Source organism: Hydractinia symbiolongicarpus, chromosome 2 (genome assembly GCF_029227915.1).
Source record: "Hydractinia symbiolongicarpus strain clone_291-10 chromosome 2, HSymV2.1, whole genome shotgun sequence".
Lineage (NCBI taxonomy): Eukaryota > Metazoa > Cnidaria > Hydrozoa > Anthoathecata > Hydractiniidae > Hydractinia > Hydractinia symbiolongicarpus.
In genome coordinates, this window is record NC_079876.1 from 27,864,431 (window position 1) to 27,887,861 (window position 23,431).

Consider the following 23,431-nt stretch of genomic DNA (forward strand, 5'->3'; position numbering starts at 1 on the left):
AAAATTACGACAACACTAAATTAATAAAAAAACGAAAGTTCTATATTTCTTTAAAAATAAACTTTACGTTGAATAAAAAATGTTTAAAAAATAGAAAACTTAGAAAAAACTATAAATAACAAACAGTCTCTTTGTCTTTGAACGCAAGTAAATAAAATGTCTCCCAAAAATCACCTCAACTAATAGCTTGGCGAGAACTTCTACTTTTCGTTTTAAAAATACCATCAGAATAGTGTCTGAATAAACGGCTTGGTAAGGAACTCTACTTTTCGCTTTAAAAATATCTTCAGCAACATAAATTGTCTACTAAACAGACAAACTAGTTACCAGTCCTTAAGATGGTCAAACTAGTTACCATTCCTCCTCATCATCATCCACAGTGCTATTGACTGAAGGACGACTTGTTGCATGGTTGCTATTGGCAACGGGAGCGCCCCTTCTGTTAAATGTTTGCTGAACACGTCTATCGCGAAACTGGCCCCCGTCAGGACCATAACCTGTTCCAATCGCACTTAACGCACACTCTTCCAGCCAATCAGGTACCGTTTGCTCAGCCTAAAAAGAAACATGGGGTAATGGCAAAGAAAATTCCACTTAGCTACCAGATTCATATCAGTCTTTTAAATCTATGGTGTAAAGTTAATCACGATTTGTTCACGTCAATAACCATGCAAACTAAAAAACAAACAAGATGCAGGCGCTGCATAAACTACCTCGATATTAAAAATGCACAACTATGAAACATCCACAATGCAACCCAATTTTACAATTTCTGGTAACAGAAGATAAACCTACAATTCATGGTTGAAAGTCGCGTGATTGAAACGTTTATGGTCTTAAACGGCATTTGGGTGACAAAAAATCCAAATTTTGATGTCACCATCATGTTCAGAATACATTTTTTGTTAACTGTACCAAATTTTGTTGAAAATACAGTAGTTATAATTGTTGGCCTAAAATGACATTTGGGTGACAAAAAATCAAAATTTTGATGTCACTATCATGTCTAGCATACTTTTTTGTTAACTGTGCCACATTTTGTCGAAAACAAATACCAATTTTGGCCTGAAACGTCATTTAGATGACTTTCAAGTACTTAGAGAGTTATGTACGAAGTTTAAATCTGTTACGTTGCAATTGACCATTTTAGACATAGCCAGTTAGCAGTTGGAAACCAATACCATCCTCACAGGCAAGATAGTAACAAACAAACAAAAATGTTATTACATCCGATAACAATTTCACCAAGCCTCTTGCCAACTTTTCATCTCTGTTCATATCGAAGAATGCTGTAGCTTTGCCCTTGTTTCCAATCCTTCCCGTTCGACCAATGCGGTGCACGTACTCGGTCGCGTCGTTGGGTAAGTCATAGTTGATAACATGTTTCACGTCATTGATATCCAAACCTGACAGAAAAAGATCAAAAATTTACAAAAAGATTGACGGCAGTATCTTATACTCATTTCTTCTTTTGGACAATTAGCTTTAACTTTGGGAAAAGCCTCTCCAAAATTATATAACAACTGTATTTTATTTATCAATACGATATTTTCAGTATTGGATTTTAAAAAAAAAGAAAATGTAAAGTAAATGCAAATTAAAAATAAAATAAATAAAACTAAGCCCCCAAGCCGCATAAAACTAAACTCCTGAAGCACATAAAAAGCTGATCAAACAAGACATACCTCGCCCAGCTACAGCGGTTGCTACTAAAACAGGGGCGATTCCTGCTCGAAAGTCGCGTAAAGCTAACTCACGTTCTTGCTGACTGCGATCTCTAAACAAACAAGATCTCCTTTCAGTGAAATCGACCTATGAACATATTTTTCAATAACGAAACAGGATAAAAGCAGACAACTTACGCGTTCAAACTCGTCGTTGGGTAATTTCGCTGCGATAGAAAACTAGCCAGGAAGTCGGCGTCGCGTTTACGTTCCACAAATACCAACGTACGGTCAGTACCTGTAAAAGAAAAAATATAGACAAATCAAATCTATTTCCTTGATATTTTGTGAGCGTTTTATTCACATGTTCTCGCTCTAAACTTTTGAATGTGTAAATGGATAGGTTAAGATCTCCCAGAACTCCCCTTCCCCCAAATTTGCCATACCTGAAAAAATTTGCTCTAAAGACTGGTGGCTCATGTTGCCTAACATTGTGTTGCCGAAGACTATGTCTACACATAGCACCGGTAAATAAAACTGTACGTCGCGCGTAGATGACTTATAGCAAAATAATCTTATACACCATAGATCATTTTTACACAAAAAGCCGTGAACACAAACCTGATTCTTGTAATATTTGTTCCAATGTGTTACGCTTCTGCGCCCCTGGCACCTGCAAGATAGTCTGTTGTACATCGGAACATGTGCCTCCGACACGCCCAACGGTTAAGAAAAGATAATCATGTAGAAATCTGGCAGCCATTTGTTGAATTTGTTCAGGGAACGTTGCACTAAACATCAATGTAGTGCGCTCGGTTTTCATTGGCATCTCAGAGTTGTCGATGATAGCATTAATCTGTGGTCCAAAGCCCATGTCCATCATTCTAAAGAATATTAGTTAGTTGAACTCCATGGATTACATTTCCACATAATACAAGCTACTTACTCCTGCAAAATGCATTACAAAGATAACACTATGCACGAAAGCATTCGAGCATTTCCAATTTGTGAACAAGCATATTTTGATGAAAAACTTACCTATCTGCTTCATCGAGAACCAAATATTGCAAGTTTTTGAAACTAATCTAAAAAAAGTAATGGGTACTAATTTTTGGGATATTAATTACATACATTTTCTTTTTAATGCAAGACAGAGCGGAAAATATTTTTTACTATATGTGATGAACATGGTCACAAAAACTTTTTTTTTTAAATGGCGATCTTGCCATCAGAGGATAAATCTTTTCCATCAGAGGATCCATCTGAAGCAATTATTTCTAATTTACTGCACTTTTACTTGACTCGTTTTAGGGGGTAGTATGTCATTAAAAAACTGAAAACCATGTGACTAGCCTTGGCAAAAAAAAAAAAAATTCAAAAGTGACTCTTTGTTCTGTTCATTTGGCTAATAACTTTTTGCATGTAAATGGCTTTATTAGGTTTTGCATAAGTACAAAAACATCCAAAACATCCACGAAATAATTATTTTATTTTTGAACTATTTATTTTCAAAATGGCGAACTAATGTGGCGGTGTTGTAGCCAGATATCAGTTGTTTTTTTCAGCCCTGATAAGTGTCGTTGGTACATGTGGTATTTGTAATTGTTTCCTAAGTTGAAAAAAATGGACCCTGGAGCTGTATCTTCCCCTGGTCACAACAAAAATAAAAATCAGTCAGTATGCTACGATTCACTTATAAACACTATTGACAGAAGTGGAACAAGCGTTTCTTTCACACAAAATATATATGATTACGAGACAAAAGTTCCCTAAACAGGGCTTCTGGACTTGTCCTGATATGACAACCCAGAATGATGAAGGGTTCGCTGGGTCAACAAAGTATAGTTATCAAGCCTTTAAGAAAAACGAATAACAATATACAAGACAAAGATATATAAAAGGTTGAAAAAGGTTGTATTGTCTTACTCTTCCACGTTTCACAAAATCATCCAATCGACCAGGTGTTGCAACCAGTATATGACACCCACTGCGAAGTTTATCAAGCTGGTGGCTCACATTTATCCCACCGTAGATGACCACTGGTCGGACTGCGCTGCCAAAAGAAAATTTGATGGCTTCCTGGAAAATCTGAACAGCAAGTTCTCTTGTGGGGGAGAGAATGGCAGCTAGTGGGTATGCAGGACCATCACAGTCTTGGATATTATTGACCAATCCGTCGCTTAAAATGTTTGTAATGATGGGAATTAAAAATGAGGCCTAAAAGAGTGACAAAAGGATAGTAAAATACACTTATATGTTTGCTGTATACAGGATCGCTTTTTTAGTGTCCTAACTGATACTAAAATGAAAAGAAAACCAGTCAATTCTTGCTAATTCTGACCTTAAACATTTTAAACATTTTACATATGAGGTAATTTCCAAAAGGAAACTTTGGAGGTTATTCAAGTGTTGAATGATAACTTTCTTTGTAAGAAAAAAACATAAGGCAACAAAGTAATATTAATCCTTTAAGTCGATAAGTTATACCTTGGAGTTTACTTCCCCTAAAGTTTCTGTTTTGATAACAACAGCAAAGTTCCCTTCTACAGGGTAGACATTAATCAGATACGAAATACAAATTAGAAATTGCTTGTGATATTTCAATCAACAGCTAAAAATTAAAGCTAAAACTTCACAATTCTACTTACAGTTTTACCAGAGCCAGTTTGAGCACACGCCATCAAGTCTCTCTTTTTGATGATGGCAGGTATGGCATACTTTTGAACAGGAGTCGGCTTCTTATAACCTGCTTTCCCAATGTTTAATTTGCAAACCTAGAAAATTTTTTTGTGAAAAAAATTAAATCATAGACATTTTAGCTTACAACAATCAATCCTAACAGCGGGTGTCCATCCAAAATTCATTATGCACCACCTTGTTTGTAAAAATTCCCAACAAATTATATCCCAAATGTGTCTGCCAATTTTTTAACACATTTATAGTTTTAAAGGGTTTTCATCAGATCCAAAGTACAAAAACAAGAAAAAGGTCTACCCACAATCAAAACAAGAGTGAAATATCAAAAATAGCATCACCAAGCATTCTAAGTTGTCTAAATGTATGTTTGTATTTACACTAATGATTTTAAATTTTCTGTTGATTCAAAATTAATCTTGCTTGTCAAAAGATGAAAAATCAAGGTTATTTAGTTTATAATTCAACAAACTAATCTTACTGCATGAATTTCTGCGTCATTAAAACATGAGACTGGTTTTGGTGCATTTGTGCCAGTTAGTTCTACAGGTATATGTTCATATTTCTCGAAATTAATGCCCTCGTGAATTCCTTGTGCGAAAATTTCTTGTTCCGTTTCAGGTGGAGGAGGTGGAATGTACGTCACTGCTAGTGATCCATCCGATGCTGAAAAGAACAATGAAAAAATTATAGAACATTATGCTTCCTATACATATTGGCATGGCTTGAATCATCTTGAGGACACCTCTTTACGATTATGAATTGCTATTATGGGTTGAAGAATATCACAGGTGGAGCAAAACTAACAAGAACTGTGATTAAATTTTTAATGTTTATAGCTAATTGTGGTTTCTGACTATTTTATATTTTTTATATTTTTTATTGTAAATATAAAGGCTTGTTTGCATTCTAATCTGTTGCCCGTTATTGTGAAAAAAGCTAAGGGGTATTCTTATTAGCATGTGCACACTTATATTAAATCTCTAATTTTGTCAAAGGGTGTACATGCTAACAAGAAAACTGGAAAACTATGCCTACGCTTTAAATATAGGTAACAAGAATTTTTAAAATTATTCCTACCGTATTTCCTCTAATAAGCGCCGCGGCGCTTATTTAATTTTTGTGATTTTAGGTGCGGCGCTTATTAGAGGGCGGCGCTTAATAGAGGGCGGCGCTTATTTCGAAATTTCAGATTTCAAGTTTCTGAAGTTTTTGCCTATTCTTCAAATTCAATCCGTTGGTTGAATGCTATCCTTAGTAAAAGTTTTTTTGATAGATTTGGGGTTCTATAGAGGGGTAAGTAACGTACGAGAAAGAAATAACGGGTGAATTATCGTGTCTTTTCCTGTTCTCTTTCTATCAAATATAACAAAGATAATTTCAAACATCAATTTCTTCGTCGCTTTCTTGATCAGAGTCAATCAAATGAAACGGCCCGCATGCATCCTCAACATCATAGAGGGCGGCGCTTATTGGAGGAAATACGGTATTTATATAAAAGAATCAAATTAATCTTACCAGGTGCATTTGTGCATTCACGTGCCCAGTGTCCCATTTCTCCACATCTACGACAAGCGTTGTTTCCGTACTCTGGAAGCATGATATCACTATCACCATGTCCGTTACTAGTAAAATATAATATAATACGAGAATACAAGTATGAATACAAGTAAAAGTACTACTAAAATTTAAAACTGTACACAAGAATAAAGTAAAAAAAAGAAACAATTGGACACTGAAAAAAATATTGTAAAGAATGTTACAAAACCTCATAAAATTCGGTGCCCTCTCCTCTCTTGGAATTCTGCCTGTTGGGATACTTGAGTTAGGATGCCATGAATCTCCTCCATTTTGAAACTTGGAGAAACTGTTTGTAGATGACTGGCCTCCACCACTCATTACTTTCAATGTGGAACCGCCAAAGTCTTGTCCACTCAACTCTTGCACTGCCTTTTCAACTTCTTCCTCTGTATCGAATTCCACAAACCTATGCAGGTAATAGACAAAGTAAATTCATGTTCCAACAAAATTTTTACTAAAAAAACTGGCTCCAATCAGTGACTTAAATATAAACAAAATCTTTAGAAGGCAAATGTAAGGAATCTTTAACGTTGTTTTTGATAAGAAAGTTAATAAACATTAATAATAGTACAAAAACTAACGTATTGTAAAAATTGAATTAAAAGCATTTTTTCATGAAAATGCTTCAAAAAAAACTTTTTTTGGGTAATCTAAAATTTCCTTTGTGTCACCTGAACAATTTGTTTGAAATAATAATAGTTAAAAATACTTCGTGTAGCTAATGCTAGTCATAAAATAGTTATAATAAATAAGGCCAGTTTACAATGGGATTTTCTCACGCTAAGGTTTATGTTAATGCACGTCATTGGACTTTAGATCACACATTTTCAACACAGGATCATGAATCACGATATGAGAACAAGACAGACTTCCATTTTTAATAAAAGAAAAAAGGACATTCTTACCCTAAATGATTATCCTTGCCTTCCCTTAATGGTAAAATTTTAACAAACTGCACAGTTCCAACAGAAGAAAAAAAGTCCTTGACTTCGTCCTATGATAAAAAAAGAGTGAAGTTTAGTTGAAAGGGGACATGCACTTTCAAGAATACAAATAAAAGGAAATTTACTTCAGATGTTCCTGGGGATATGCCAAATACTTTAGCTTGTGGTCTACGTCGTCTCTCTTGGGATTGTCCTACACTGGCAACATTAGCCAACAATTGCGCACCTCTACCCATCGGACGACTTGGTTTTTGCGCATCCTGAAAGAAGTTTCCAGGCGATGTCCTAGGAGGACTTAGAACAGAATTGTTGGAAAATCTATTACTGGGATTATTATTACGATCTGCATTGACAACATGCAACTTTGAACCGTTAAAGTCATAGTCATTAAACTGTGATATAGCCTTCTCAACCGCTTCAATATCCTCAAAATGAACAAACCTGCAATAAATTAATGTATCATTTACTAAAATAATTAATCAGTTAGGAAAACAAAAAAAACCGAATCAAATACAACACCACTTACCCAAGTGTAACATCTTTTCCTTCCCGACAAGCTAATATTTTAACATTGCTAACCGCACCAGCGCTACTAAACAAGTCTTTTATTTTATCCTACAAAATTTCAATATATTCACCAAAAGAAACTTCAAGTAATTGTAGAGTGTCACCTTAAACATAAAGACACCCTGCTTACTTTATCAGAACCATTGGGGATATTGAAAACTTTAACTTGAGGAGACTGACCAGTTGAAACTGCATCAAAAGAGCCACGGTCGTTATTTGTTCTATAGAAATAAATTATCATATTTTTTTAGTGCTGATGCAAATTGTATAAAAATCAAAATACAGAATAAGATTTAGGTCAGTAAACAACATTGCCCTTCATTATAAAATTGTAAATATGCCACCATATGCTTAAAGGATATGCAGATAAAGGCAATATGTAAGCAGGGAACACCAGATCTTATTTTATTAAAAGTATATTTTAAGTTTTATAACTAAACAACCAATATTTTGCATAACAGTACAGTGTCAAGTCAAGTGTAACCCACCCAAATTAAAGCTATTGCTTTACATAGAAAATTTGGGACCACATACAAACACCATGCACAAGCCAAACACAAATAGCTGCTTTATTTAAATTAAAGGTTACCCGGAACGCATGCCACCATCTCTGTTGTTAGCAACCACATGAAGTTGAGAGCCGTTAAATTCTTCTTTCTCCTTCATTTCCACTGCCTTCTGTACATCTCCTTCCAGCTCAAATTCAACAAAACTATAAAAAAAAAACAAGTTATAAAACAAGTATATTATCAATGGTATAACCACTATAAAGAGGTGTCTGTTTACCACTTTTGTTACTAAAAAATCTCTCTTTTATGAATGGCACAAATTTAGAGAAGAGGAAAATAAACATGGGGAAATGGGTAAGTTGGCTTAAAAAAGGGGTCTGTTAACTACCTGAAGGCTGATTTCTGTACATCAAGATTTTGTGCCAAGTTGTAAAAAAGCTAATTATTTGGCTATTTAGGGCTCACATGCTGTTGCAAACACAGCAGATGGGAACAAAAAGTATTCGTTGCAGCCAAAAAACTTGGCCCCTCTTAAAGGTAATCGCAAATTTTAAAAACTTACATACAAAAAATTCTCTTTTGCAAGTAAATGTTGAACACGTAAAACTTTTGAAAAAGTTTGAAAACAGAAGATTGAATTTAAATAAAAAGAACAATATTTCCAAGTTACGCGATAAATCTTTTTAACCACAAAATTGTAATTTAATTGGCTGTGTACTACTCCCTTTAATAATGGTTTTAACATGCTTTGTGCCTCCAAATAACTATATACAAGCTTAGTTTATGCACTACTACCATCAGTTCCTTTTAGATCTCTCTGATAATATGGGTAAAAGAAGGAATGGTACCATTTGCAATATTGGAAGTGCTTGTTTTCTATTGTGCCGAAAAATAGCCAAATCAATTTATCTTTTTTGATATATTTTACTTCAAGTGTATATATCTCTAAATCTTGGAAAAACAAATGCCAACAATTTGCAGTTTTCTCACAATTTTTTTAAAAACCAACATGCAGCATTAATTAACTAAAGCATAGACCAGGTAAATAGCCTCTAAAAAGCAGTAACTGTACAATCTAACAAGCTTGCGTTATGAACACAAAGCACCATCCATAAAAGTTTTGAACTTTGGGGAATAGGGTAGTTGTAATGTCTAAACTAAAGACTAAAAATCGTACCAAGTTGAATTCATTTTGTGATGGCAAAGTTATTTAGGCCATTTAACCACAAGTGGTTGTAAACTATTTTTAATGATGCAGCTGACGCTCAAAATAATCAAAGATTGATTTTCCTTTAGGGCTTTTAATAGTTACACGTTTCTGGTATTGTCGTAGAATGAAACTTAGCTACACCATATTTTTTTTCTTTTTTTTTTCATTTTAATGAGAGTAAAAAGGAATGTAAGAATGTGTGATGACCCTCATTCCTAGTCACACACTAATTATGTCATGTCCAATCTTTTTTCAAGGGTGCACTAAGGTATAACCACTAAGTTAAAAACAAAATTAAAAACAAAGTTCTTACCCTAAAGTGGTAGTCTTTCCATCTCTGGGTGGTAATATTTTTGCACTTTTCACTTTGCCAACAGAAGAGAAGAAATCTGCAAGTTCGTCCTGCAGAAAAAATTGAAAAATGTAAGTAAAGAATAAATTTAACTTAACAGAATGAAGGTTATATCAGTTATATCAGCATTATAAACAACAGGATTAATGTCATGGTAACAGTTGTCAAATTATCAAGCGAAACTTTATGCAAAAATAAACAATTTGATTCATCTTTGTATACCAACTGTTTGTAAATTCTTTTTCTTTGAGGTATTCATAAAAAAATTAATTCGATAATTAATTAAGAATTAATTTCAAAGTAAAATTGTTTCCTGTTGAATGTATTTAAAAAAATCAATACACCATTAGTTTTCAAGCAAAATGATTAAATATTTTTTGATTTTAACATTATTTTCCTTTGTGCATAACAATAAAAAGCAACATTTTCTTAAGTTCCAAGCTTTTGTTACATTAGCGTTGCATTTTGGGAAAAAACTTCTTAAGTGTTGCCATGAAATAAAGATGCAAAGCGTAAAAATCCTTATTTATGCTTTCTTTCTTGACGTATAGTACAGTCTGAATGTAAGCTTCCACATACGCGCTATACAACACCTTTTCCTGCAAGTCGCAAGCCCTTTAATGTTTTGGTCCGTTTTAAAATATATATTTCTTAACATTTTATTCTATGCTATTTTTAACTTATAAATATTTAAAATTACGCTAGCTAAACTGTAATACAACAAGACTTTTATTCAATACCATTTAGGATAAATAATGAATACAAGGTAGAATACGCTTGTCGTAACACCCTCCTCCGTTATAAAAGAATTTGAACTTAAATTTAGGTTTCCCTATAAACATGCGCAAAAAACATTAAAATTGCTTGTTTATTATATTAAGTAGGAGAAAAATAACTTGCTGCATAAATTTTGAAGCAGCGCAGGTATAACTTGGTGTATAACTTTCAAAACAATACAAGTATATTCTGTACAACTTTCAAAACAGCAAGTCAAGTTTATCAAATGTATTGAAATCGTGTTCTGAGAATATAAGATATTTTAAATCTTATTTCAAGATAAAAATTAAGATATCACAGTAAAGTTTATTTCTATAATTTTATCTGCTTTTGTTTACAAATTCTATAGACTTTGCGCCAAAAGTATTCTCAACATCGTCACACACAGGTTATTGTTATTTATACAATAAGTTTCCCTGATCTTTTAATTTTTCGCTGTGTAACTATTTTCTCTAAAAGACAATAGTTTATTATGAAAGTAATTATATATGCGAGTTGCGAATACGCAGGTTACATTCGGACTGTACTGTAGGAAAGGCCTTTCAAACAAAAAATCTTTACCACTAAAAAAGAAGATTATGTGGCTACTTGGTGAGTTGGAAATATAATTCTTGATATTTTAGCCTCGTTTACCTGACTGCTACCCTCAGGAATATTGAATACTTTTATTTGATGCTGTTTATTTACTGACTGTGATGAATCCGTTCTTTGAAAGTTTTGTGTTGCAACAGGTGGAGGTTGTGCAATGTCTGGTACAGGAGCACCCGATTTCATAGCAGCAAACATGTTCTAGAATTAAATAAACTTATTAACAATATTAATTAAGGTTGGGAAGTTCATCATTGCTAGTTAACACGGTTCTCAATACTGACTTGGTTAGTTATGATACTAAAATTTATAAAAGTATTTTTTGTGAAACCTAGACGTTGTGGCACGTTGTGAAAAACTTCTGAATTAAGTCCAAACTTTGTACTATAAAGTACTGGAATGAGGACATCGTGGAACGTGTATCATGCACCACACACACAATCACAAACATTTTAATCATTTAAAGCGAAAACTTTGTCATGGATCATTTAAAAACACTTAAGACATCCATATATGGAAGCATTCTCTTTGTCTATATCTATATTTAGGCTATTGAAGACAAGAAAGTCAAGACTTAGTTCAGACACTCCGTTCTCATGTTTGGGGTTCATGAAGTTAAACACCCCCTCACTTGTATGCAACACGAAAAATTAAAAATGTTTGTTAAGAAGCATGCATACTGATCATTTTAAAATTCCCCAATATGTTTTGTACTCTAGTAGTTGCCCAGAAGGAATTAACAAATGAAACACAAACATCATGATCATCACAATCTTAAAACGTTAGCCATGATGTTAATTTCCTGTTGTAAAGATCACAATAGCATCATGCATGTCCTGCATGATACGCACTCGCTATGTCACAATGTCCTGCACTGTATTTTTCTCTCAATTTTGTATCAGTGTAAGAATGAAATATGGTTGCCATGAAAAGCATGTGTACCCCTAAAGTGTAGTGGCCCCTGTTACTAAAAATTAGTCATTTAAAATGGATCCAACAAGTTGTGTGCCCACAGATAAAATTGCAAAACAGATGGCCTATATATTAAAGCTCAGCTACCTACCTCGTTGGTGGAAGAATATTGTTTTCACACAATATGATCAGAGTAGTGGAATGTTCTAGAAATAACCAAAACTACCATGTTATAACACTATTAACTGATCTACACAGACAAGTTAAATATGATCCCTCATCTGGTTTTGTACAAGATGAGAGCAATCAAACATACATTATACAAATGACCTAATATCCAGACATAAAGCTTGAAATTGTGATTAAGAAAATGTATATGATGCTTTTGATAAAAGGTTGGAGAAATATGTTTTTTAATGACGACATTAGCCTGTCTGTTCCATAACAGGTTGGTTGACCCGGTTTCAGATAATCGGTCCATTATGGTCATAGGTGGTCCTTAGTTACCCACTCAGGAGATGAAGTCAGTTATTTCCATCAGTTTTCAAGTTATTTATCTTTAAACTTAAAAGTGCAATGTAATGACTGTGCTAATTTAAAAAGTGCTAATGATGTCAGTCTAAAACATATTACGTTATTCCATAATATCAATGAAGTTAATATTTTTAGCTACATCAGAGAAAAATGAAAACATCTACTTTGCCAGTCACAGACAGACACATACAGTTTTCATGTTAATAAAAGAGAAATAAATTAGTACACTGCTGATTCTTCTACATATGGGTTTTGTTTAATAAAAAGTTGTGCAAGTTCTTGTACAATAACAGATTTATTTTGTGTTGGCTAAAAGAGAGTCATGAGATCTTTAAGCTAATGAGTAGTCAATGAATAATATTTTTTGTTTGATTAGTTTTCAAAAATACTGCTTCAAAAGAAACTATTTCCAAGAAAGTATGAAACAAGTTTACACCTTAATGGTCAGACGGAAATATCAAACATGAGCACAAACGATAAAACAATGAAATTTTTAGGCAAATCAATCCTTAGGCATTATATTTTCATTGTGCAGGGTTATCTTCAGCTTTAATTTTTGTCCCTTGTTATATACTGATTTACATTTATATCAAATACCCTTGATTATTACTACCTGTTAGGGTGAACAGCAAATAATAAATTATATAAATAATATATTAATAAATAATAATAAAAAATACTTTCAAATCAGTAGTATAGGCATAAAGGAGGAGGATGATACAAGCATAGAGTGACGTTGTGCTCCGTAACAAAAGTATAAAATAAAAAACATTTTAAATTACAAACATTTTCCTTATTCCTTCATGTAATCCTAAATTATTGGTCTCATTTTATTCGTCTTTACAATAAAAAAAGTAAACATGTGTTTTAACATAATACATATTCTTCTTTTTATGTTAGCTATAGCTACATTACTTTTGTTTTTGTCCCTAAAGACTGTTTTTGAAAGAGCAATTTTATCACCCATGCATAGTGTGAAAAATTTTCAGGCAATTTTATATGCTAGATACCTAAAATTTCACATTTTAGAATTATCACAAACTTGACAGCTCTAAACATGCACTTACCAAACCTATTTACGTGTGTGGGATTTACAGGCCACCTGGAGGTAGTGATTTGCAGAGTACCGAAAACCTGTGTACTCATTTTAAAGTGTTTTAATAAACTCCTAAAAGAAAAAGAAGTTTTATCTTGGGAGATTTTAACCGTAACATACTTTCAAAATATGCTCTTCCCTCCAAAATAAAAGAATTATGCTCCACCTTTTTCTAAAACAACACATTATGGAGCCAACTAGTGTTACTGAAAATAGTAGCACTCTTATAGACCTGATACTTTCTGACAGTTCTTGTATTTCTAAATCTGGTGTCATGGATTTAGGCATCAGTGATCACAATTTAGTTTATGTGATCAGAAAATTTAAAAGGCCAAAATTTGAACCAAAACTATCAAGGTTCCTAACTACAAGAACTTCAGTGAAGAGGCTTTTCTGAAGGACCTTTCAAAACACATAGATTTTCTGGCCGTGTGGAGGCATGGGTCACTGATGAATTAATAATAGCCATTAAAGAAAGAGACTTTTTAAAAGAGAAAGCGTCAAAAACAAAATCCATCATAGACTGGGAAGCTTTCAAACAAAAAAGGAACCAGGTTATGCAGTACCGCTCGAATGTAACTTTACATGTATGCGATAGCTTTCACTTTCACATGAGCTTTCGGTAACGTCAGAACTTTCGTTGTTATTGTTAACCTATTGTTAAATACATGAGCTATTTTTGCATGTTGAAAACAATAGAGTTCATGTCTTGTTCGCGAAATGTAATTAGCTTATGTGAACTGCGTGTGTCCCATTTTTGTATTTACTGCTATAGTCGTCAAGAGATCAACGAAAGAAAATAAAATTTAACAAAGATTTAAGTTTCGTTAGATTACATTTTAAAAGTTTGAACGAAAAATGACGATAAAAAAACTTTGTTAGATCGTGTTTTAAAAGTTTAAGAACGAAATCACATGCTATGCTAATTAAAAAATGAAACGATTTGAAACGATTTTTTTTGAAATGATCTCAGAGACAATCCCTTATTGGGCTGAATGCAGCTGACTCTTGTAAACGACACAGGATCAGATCTGCTTCATGAGGACGCTTTTGGGGTGCCACAGGGATCTGTGTTGGAACCCCTGCTCTTTCTTTGTATCTTCTTGACTTAAAATCTGCCATCAATTCGAACTACCACCATCTATATGCAGATGATACAATAATTATTTCGTCCTATAAAAACTTGGATACCCTTGTCTCCCAGGTCGAGTTAGAATTTTAGCAAGTCGACCTCTTGCTGAAAAAAAAAACAAATTGACTAATAATACAGACAAAACTGAAACAATCTTTTTAGCAACCACAGCCAGTTAAAAAAAAGTTGAGAACAAAACTATCAACTATATGGGTATTCCTTTGAAAAGATGTGAAAAAGTTAAATATCTCGGGGTAACATTTGATCAAAAAATGCAATGGGAAGAGCACATTAATGACATAAATAGAAAAATACTAATTAAATATTCTAAAATTAGAACCATTGCATCTATTTAATACCTCACACAAAAAACCTTTTAATTAATGCACTTGTCATGCCATATTTCAACTACTGCTCCTTGGCATGGGCTTGTGCCACCCAAGGTAGATTGGGGAAACTGGAAAAAAAGATTTTATTATTATATTATTATTATTATTATTATAGTATTCAGTCCCGTGGAAAAATCCACTATAGATACCGAATAAGAAAAAAAGCGAAATAGTGGGCGAAATTAACCATAAAATTCATTGTTCTTTTCGTCAAAACGTTTTGTTGTTAATTCCATTCACGTGGGACTAAGTTAAACCAATATGTTTTTCATAACAGTAGACAATAGACACATGCTTAAGGGAATAATTAAAATTAATCACCCGTGACTTTTGCGTAATAAAGTTTACATAATAACACAAAGGTTTTTATGAGAACAATAAAATAAATTAACCGTGACTTTTTTAACCCTATTTGCTCCGGGGTTTTCGAAACATACTATGACGGAGGGGGGGGGGCTTACTTTTGTTCTAGAGCAAATTTTTGCATTCTGTTTGAAGTGTAATTTTCGGCAACATCAAAGGAAAAAAAAAACACATCCACTTTGCCTGTTACAGAGACACAGACCTGGCGTACTATTATAGAGATTGTTGCACACATGTAGTTATAGAAGAGGGTGCCGATAAGCCGCAAACGCCCGCATATATACGGGCGAGTTCGAGCAACTTTTCGAATAAAATTGGCGTTTGGCCCCCGAAATCGCCCGCACTTTCCCGAAATCGCCCGGATCATTCCTGAAATGCAATTCCTTGTAATAAACCATGCGGACGATATTTGAAGAGGGTGCCGATAAGCCGCAAACGCCCGCATATATACGGGCGAGTTCGGGCGACTTTTCGAATAAAATTGGTGGTTGTCCCCCGAAACTGCCCGCACTTTCCCGAGCTCACCCGGAACATTCCCGAAATGCAATTCCTTGTAACAAACCATGCGGACGATAGTTGGGAAGAAGGCACTAGAAGAGAAAGGAGTTAATAAAGTTTATATGTAAGTTATTTATAAAGTAAACTTTATCAAAAACCATCAAAACAGTTTTTTTAAGAACTTCGCTACCACATAGTAAGGTTATTAGAATTTTTATAGTTTTCATGAATCATATTAGTGTCCGTTTTTTTTTGTTTTTTGGGCATTGTTCAGGTCTATGCTGGTTTTTTTTGGGCGAATACTTGAATTTTTTTCAAAACGCCGAACTCACCCGAAAGGAAGAAGGCGCTTGAAGAGAAAGAAGTTAATATAGTTTATATATAAGTTATTTATAAAGTAAACTTTCAAAACCATCAAAAACAGTTCTTTTAAGAACTTCACTACCACATAGCTAGTAAGCTTATTTTAATTTTTATAGTTTTTTTGAATCACATTAGTGTCTGGTTTTTTTCAGGCGAATCCTTATATTTTTTTCAAAATGCCGAACTCGCCCGAAAACGCTCGCACTTTTTACGGTGTATGCGGCTTATCGGCACCCTCGTAGTTATAGGTGAGGAGCCACTGGAATGTTAGTTTTTCATATTTGACGCTTACCCCCTCTTTGCGTGAGAACTCTAAAATACCTAAACTAAGATGTATAGCTATCTAAAAAAAAAATTCAACTTATTGATTATATTCATATATGACCATAGTTGAATAGCTGTTGCTTTCCCTGACCAAAGAACTTAATTTGCTATATTCAGCGAGTAAACAATTTTAAATGATTTCATTAGCAAAACATAACTATAACGCGCCAGGTTTAGACCTTACATTGATTACCTCTTGGACTCTGCCTGCCTGTCTGGTCCGCTTCCTTTCGTTTTCGAGAAAGTTTTAAGCATGTGCAGTAGTCTGCAGCGATCAGTAACTAAGCACAATTATTTTTTTATACTGTTAGATCCTGACCGAAAGGTCCGGGAAGCATAAATGCCGTGCACCGAAATAGTTAATTAACTTTCTTCTCAACAAAAGAAAATATATAGCTAGCCACACACAGCATTCGCGTTTCAATATTATCATACAGACTATTGATCTTATTTGCTGCATGATGTTGTTTATAACAACTGTATTATCTCTTATAACTTTAACGTTTTGTAACAATGAATTATGTCGGACACAATGTGATAGCACCTATCCCCTTCATACCATGGAAAAGGTTTGTGTGATCCTGATTTTTATGTGATTTTTATAGCTACTAATAATCTTGTACTTTTATACAGTGTAATATTTATTTCAGTGATACTTATAAAAATTCCCTTAAATTGATACTTTATTTTGTAGCTAACTAGAGAATATGTTTTATGTTCCACCTGTCCTTCTTCCAACCAAACCCTTTTTTACAGTATAAAAAACCTGAGTTAGGGTGCCAAACTAACGGAAAACAGTGTAAAAATTACAGGCGCTTTTTGGGTGTGTTTGGTACAATTTTTTTAAAAAAAACATACTTTTTCATTGTAGTGAAGCACCAATGTTTTATTTTAAAACCCCACAGGAACTTAAAGTCAGAAAAACACCTAGTTTACGTCAACATTTTTTCCAGTATCAACAAGAATTGTGTGGGCTAAACATTAAACAAACAAACAAACAAGTATTTTGGAAATAATGCAGGCGAGTTTGAGAATAATTCATGCAAGTTTCGCTATAATTTGGTTACATGCAAAAGTTATATAGCAGACGGAAAATGCAAATTTAATTCAAAATGTCACCTGGACAATGGGTGTTATCAGCAAGCCAGCACCCTGTATTTTTACATTTGGCCAATCACAACCATGAAATTGCTTCATTTTGTTTTATTTTTGCCAATTTGACTCTGAAACCTTTTCCCTGAAATGTTTCCTGTCAAGGGACAGCACATTTTATATAAAATATAAAAGCCCTAAGAACAGGATTATAGATTTGTTTTTTTGGAAACGAATTTATTCTTGTAGATTGGAAAATCCAACCAACCTATTTTTGCGTGGACTTCAGGACATGACATATTTTTGATGGTGATCTAACTGTGTTTTATAAATGACTTCAATATATTGATTTTACATCCAGTGCATTTAACGACTCATCTATAGTTCACCTTATCTCCTTTTTAATAATTTCTTTTTTGTGTTGGCAACATGATGTGAAATTATTGTTCACTGTGCACAACTTATAGTGTTGGATCTTATGAAGACAACCTGTGTCCAATGTCGATCAGGCACATAATTTTAATGGCCTGGGTTGAACCTACTTTTGAGTGAAATGCTGGAAAATGAGGAAAATAATTTAATTAATCAACTACAGTACCGATCGCTAGTAACTATACACGAGTATTAAACTACGGGTACGAGTAATTTCTTCCGTGGGTATTCCAACCAGTATAATGCGCGTACAAGTACGTCAAAAATACTCGCACATTTTTGCTACTGTACTCACACAGTACTCACTAGCGTGCTCGAAGGACAAACGATATAATCAAACAAGAAACTGGCGAAGAATGCACTTGTGGCCAATATGCTTTTATGTTGGTGTTGGATTTATTAAAAAACACTATTTTTATAGTGTTATTTTCTTCGTTCGTTAGTTTTCTATGGTCAATAGTGAGTTGAAGCTGTTATTGAGATTACATGCTAACACTTTAAGCCTTGGCGTTTTGTTGATTTACGATCGAATCAGCAGTCCCATTTGGAACCATGCCACAAGGACCTGTCACTCCGAAGAGCCAGACGAGTCTAAACTGATTCGCGTTATATTCAACTCAACTGCGGGAAAGTGGGAGAACTTCAATTGCCTTACGACGGAGTCGTAACTTTTAAGCGAACTCTTTTGCTTCTGAACAAACAAACAAACCAACATCACTTCTGAAAAATGATCTTTACCAAATGAAATTCAGTTGTCTGCGTTATAAAGATCTCCTCACTCTCTCTAAAACACAATTCCGGAGATAAATTAATAAGACACGTGAAACTTTGTCCTCCCCATTATTGCTGCTTATTTTATTATGCACACTATGATTGGTAAGATGGGAATGGATAATAAAATTATAAAAACATGAGAAATAATCTTCTGTACATCGTTGTTACAGACGATCTGTAATAATTCATTATTTTGTTTATTTTTATGCATTTTAACTACGACGCATATCCTTGATACACGTTATTTTTAATATAATATTTGTCATATAAGAACATAAAGCTTCATAGAAACAAAATTTAGTGCTGAAATTAAGTGCTGAAATGCTCCTTTAAACTTTGAAAATGGCGAAATGCTGATAGCTACACAATAGACTTGAAAGCTACTTATAATTTATGACAACCCACTTTGAAATAATTAGGGAACTCACTCAAAATTCAGGTGCACATCATTCTCACTGGATTCAAGTTACTTACAAAACAATAACATTAAATGCGATTGGCTTATTTAGTCTCCAGTGAGAAAGTTAGTGAGAAACTAACTATATAAATTCAAAGTTATATAGAGCCGTTACAGCAACAACGTATACATTTTTACGTAAACTAAAGAGAATTTGTTGCAACATAAAAAAAAATTATGTAAAATAAAATGTTACTTCTTACGACGTGAATACGAAGTAAAAGTTTTCACAATGTTTAAGGTAGCAGACAAATGTGAGCTATCGATAAAAATTACGCTACGACGAATTCCCGTTTGTTATGTTATGCTCGCGCACGTACTCACAAATCATTCACTTACTGTACTCGCATGCGCAAGAGGCTATACTCGAGGGTACGGGGTAGCATACACGATTACTTGTACTCGTCTTGAACTTTACTCGGCATTTAATGTACCCGTACTTGTATACTCGTGTATAGTTTTTTGCTATTGGGACTGTATATACTTAATTAGTCTCTATTGATGATTTGCCATTAAGAAATGGTCTCTTATAGAAGTAAAAAAGCGTCATATGGACTAGCTTTGCTAAAGGGCTCTAGTCCCATTATTTTTCTATGTTTATAATTAAAATTTTGCATCTCCATGCTAAAGTTAATTTAGTGTTTTTTCTTGTGTATAGGTAGAAGAATTACAAGCTTGCTATTCTGGTTGCCGTTTTTCGTACATCAATGAATTGAATTTAAAGCAGAATGAAAACTCTGTAGCTCTTTGTAAACTAGGTATCTATATTTACATACACTTGTAATCTTTTACATAACACATAGCAGAGGTGAGAAAAAATGGTAAATGAACTATATCCTAGGCTCAAAAAAGTTAAACGAGACATGAAACTGTGACAATGATTTCCATTGTCACAGTCAGATTTTGGGTCAAATTTATTCAGCAGATTCACCTAAAGTAAATAACTGTTCCCTAACCAGGAATTTGGTTGCAAGAATTTGTAGTAGAGTGTTTACATGAACTCATGAAAATTATTAATAAAGCTTTCTCACAAAATTGTACATTAAAGAAAACTACGCACAAAAGTATGTCTGTACTTTGAAAGTAGTCAATAGGTGGTTCTACATAACAAACAATGTATGGGTATTATTGCAAAAAACTTGTTTGTTGTTATAATTTAATTAATCGTATTGTCTGTTAATAATCATTTTTTTTCTGTGATTATGTGCACACATATGCAATACTATAACCGGACTGTTGTGGTAAACAGATTGTAACAAGAGTGTACTTTAGTTTAGCTTATATATGGTAGATATATATATGTTAAACTCCTGGCATATTTTCTGTTTTTTTATATTAATTTTTATAGATTGTGCTGGTGCATTTCAAAATTACAAGAATTTGGAAGATGGCTGTAAAATTGGATGTAAGCCTGTAGCAGCAATAACTCGACCAAAAAAATCTGAGGTATTGATTTTCATGTAAAATATATTTGAAGTCGATTTCTATCTACTATCTGTGGGTATTTGTTGTGATTGATTCTCTTCATTAATTTACATTCTTGGAAATGCATGGTTCAGCTGATAAACTTTTGAAAAACTTCTAAGAATAAACATTAAACAATAACATTTTTCAAATAGGAATTATATGATTTTCGTTGGCATCAACAGTTATTGCAGCCAGTATTTACCATGCAAAATTACTGTGTAAGGGTGTTTTACAATGCTCGAAGTTATGTAAGCTCAACATATCTGATGGAAGATGGTAATGGCGAAAAAGTAATCTTCAGGTTACAGGTTAGCAAAATATAGATTTTTCCCTCCACCTATTTGCTAGAAACTAATTTTAATATTTTAGCTGTACCCTTGGCTAGCTTAAATATTGATGATGGTCGACGAACTTTTTCTGTTGTTGAGATTGTAAAAGTTGATTCTAATTTTCTTTCTTACTGGCCAGGTTTTATAAGACTACCCTATTTAGTTTTATCTTAATTTTTATTACTATAATTTTTTATACATAATGCATGAAAGGAATTGAATTGTGTTTTTAATCCAGTCAGTTTAGATAGAAGATTGGCATAGCAAATTACTGTTTATTTTTAATAACAATTTTTGATCTAAAAAACATGTGTTTTGTTTTTGACAATTATTTGAGATTGAGCTAATCTCCCTATATTGTTTCCTTTCAATAAACATATTGAATGTTCTATTCGTTGTAGGCTACAAGAATGTGTTGTGCTGAATATTAATGAATTTCCATTTTTAGTTATCACCTCAAGTAACATTTGGAGAGCAAGATGAGAATGTTCTCGTAGATGTCGACAATGGTAACAATTCTTGTTATGACTATTTCAGTGTTTCTTCTTATGGCCATTTTACTGATTTTTATGTCTTAGTACTCATGTCTTTATACGTGTCATTCTGCAATGTTCTTCTTTAATAATATTTCTTGCAACACCAGCCTTTGGTTTAATTCTGTACAGCATGTTGTGTGTTATTTGCTGTGAGAAATAGCATTTAGTGTAGTAGAGGGGGGTTGGTTATTAAGAATGAAAAAGCCCTGTAAATATGCTAGCATGTACTTTTTCTTATTATTTGCGCATGTCATTTTATTTAAGTAAGAAAAAAAGGTTTTTTTTAAATTTCGCAATGTTTGTCATGTTCTAATTTTTCTGATTTTTTTATTGACGTGTATAGATTATCAGCGAGCGCCATCATCAACACAATCGCAATCTTCTTATTTACGACAAGCGTACGACCACAGCTCGAAATGGTTTAACTGTGTCCAATCAAAAACCGGCGTGCCGTATTTACATGTTGTGACGGTGTTGTTGCTTTCGCTGTTGTTTATCGCATGGGTGTGCTGTAGTACTTGTGATGATGACGACGATGAGAAGGTGGAAAAAATACAAAGGGTATGTGACGCATTTGTTAGGCTCTTCCGGATTTTATTGACCAATTTTAGTTACTTACTCGGAAGTGGAGTTGGGTAGTGGATATTTTTAGCACATTCTGTCAAACAGTAATAGTAGATTTTTCCTTGTGGTCTTTACTACAACATGTTAAATGCAGGAAACTATTTGAAGTTAAGCAAGCGCTGTGATCTCCAAGTTATACAAACTGTAATATAAATATGAATAATATAGTATGCATTCGTTTTGCGGTAGAAAAGTGGCGGAAATTTGTTTTCGGTTTTTGAAATGTGGTCATCTAAGTAGTCGTAAGAGCAGGTTTGATTGATTGATTGATTTTATACATATCATTCGTTCTAGAAACACGTGTTTGCTCAAGATTTTTACACAGGTGGAGACTGTGAGAAAGTGCCACTCTTCACCATCGATCCTGAAGAAGAGTTGGCATTACCGAAGAAATTACCATACTTGTAATGTGTCGTAAAAGACTCGTAATTATAGTAAATTTTCGTTGTTTCGCTTACTCTAACTTTAACGAACGTTAACACTTACGGGTAACATAATATTTAATATACATCGGTGTTTCGAACGCTCGCGGTGGGAAAGGGGGTTTGTTCCAATTAACGAACGTACGATTACAAGAGGAACAAAGGGAGCAATGAATTTGTGCGAAATGGTGGATGTTTGAATTAACAACTTTTTAATTTAACAGTGTGTATGTTATTCCCAGGGTAATTTTTTTGGCTGTATTTATTTTTTGGTCATGATTTTAGCACGTCATTTTATTCTGGTCTGCATTTTTGCGGTATGTGTATATAAAGAGCATAGGGATAACCTTTATTGCTTCCAACACCTAAATGAGTTACTCTAGGATGCTTAATACAGTAAAAGTCTTGAGTTGCTGTGGTGAAAAATCCAAGACTAAATAAGGGTTGGGAAAGTATAGTTTAAGTCAGCTAAGTAACTTTTGAAATAGCAAATAGGATTAGCTTTCAAGTTTTCACTTTACTGTATTTCGCATCCAAAAGTATTATTTGCGCACTATTATTTTGTATTTGCTATTATTGTATTGTATATAAACTTTGTGTAAATTGTTTCCTTTTCTTTACATGCATGTGTTTTAAGTTGGCATATATGGGACACCTTATACGAGCTTTGACCAGCTCTCTCTATTTGACTATTTTTTTTAAAAAACAAGCACACTCCAATTAGTTAGGCTTTACGTTACAAAATAGTTTTATTCTCATTCGAAATTTTGGAAATTACTTTGAAATGTAACGACTAATACC

The 23,431-nt window shown here is 33.5% G+C and overlaps 3 protein-coding genes across 4 annotated transcripts in view; 1 reads left to right on the plus strand and 2 right to left on the minus strand.

Annotated features, from left to right (window-relative positions):
- LOC130630485 (BRISC and BRCA1-A complex member 1-like) overlaps positions 1-23,431 on the minus strand; it is a 100,919-nt gene that overhangs the window by 5,373 nt on the left and 72,115 nt on the right. The gene's annotated exons all lie outside the window — the stretch shown is intronic.
- Positions 21-16,787, minus strand: LOC130630476 (ATP-dependent RNA helicase DDX3X-like). Of its 2 annotated transcripts, none has more exons than XM_057443988.1 (20): positions 16,691-16,787; positions 11,950-12,004; positions 10,932-11,087; positions 9,483-9,571; positions 8,040-8,162; positions 7,581-7,671; positions 7,410-7,498; positions 7,009-7,324; positions 6,845-6,933; positions 6,127-6,345; positions 5,877-5,983; positions 4,840-5,024; positions 4,313-4,438; positions 3,591-3,881; positions 2,703-2,749; positions 2,286-2,548; positions 1,863-1,962; positions 1,686-1,777; positions 1,228-1,406; positions 21-555 (listed from the first exon to the last, which is right to left on the minus strand). In XM_057443988.1, exons 3-20 carry the CDS (start codon positions 11,082-11,084, stop codon positions 352-354), a joined length of 2,763 nt encoding a protein of 920 aa, XP_057299971.1. In that variant the 5' UTR covers positions 11,085-11,087; positions 11,950-12,004; positions 16,691-16,787; the 3' UTR covers positions 21-351. The 2 variants fall into 2 exon arrangements, with proteins under 2 accessions (XP_057299971.1, XP_057299972.1); XM_057443989.1 differs by lacking the exon at positions 16,691-16,787 and adding an exon at positions 13,400-13,420.
- LOC130630484 (transmembrane protein 59-like) lies at positions 16,861-23,250 on the plus strand. Its single transcript, XM_057443998.1, has 7 exons — positions 16,861-17,066; positions 19,911-20,010; positions 20,601-20,698; positions 20,872-21,027; positions 21,497-21,557; positions 21,928-22,145; positions 22,503-23,250. The coding sequence occupies exons 1-7, from the start codon at positions 16,956-16,958 to the stop codon at positions 22,614-22,616; spliced, it is 858 nt and encodes a 285-aa protein (XP_057299981.1). The 5' UTR covers positions 16,861-16,955; the 3' UTR covers positions 22,617-23,250.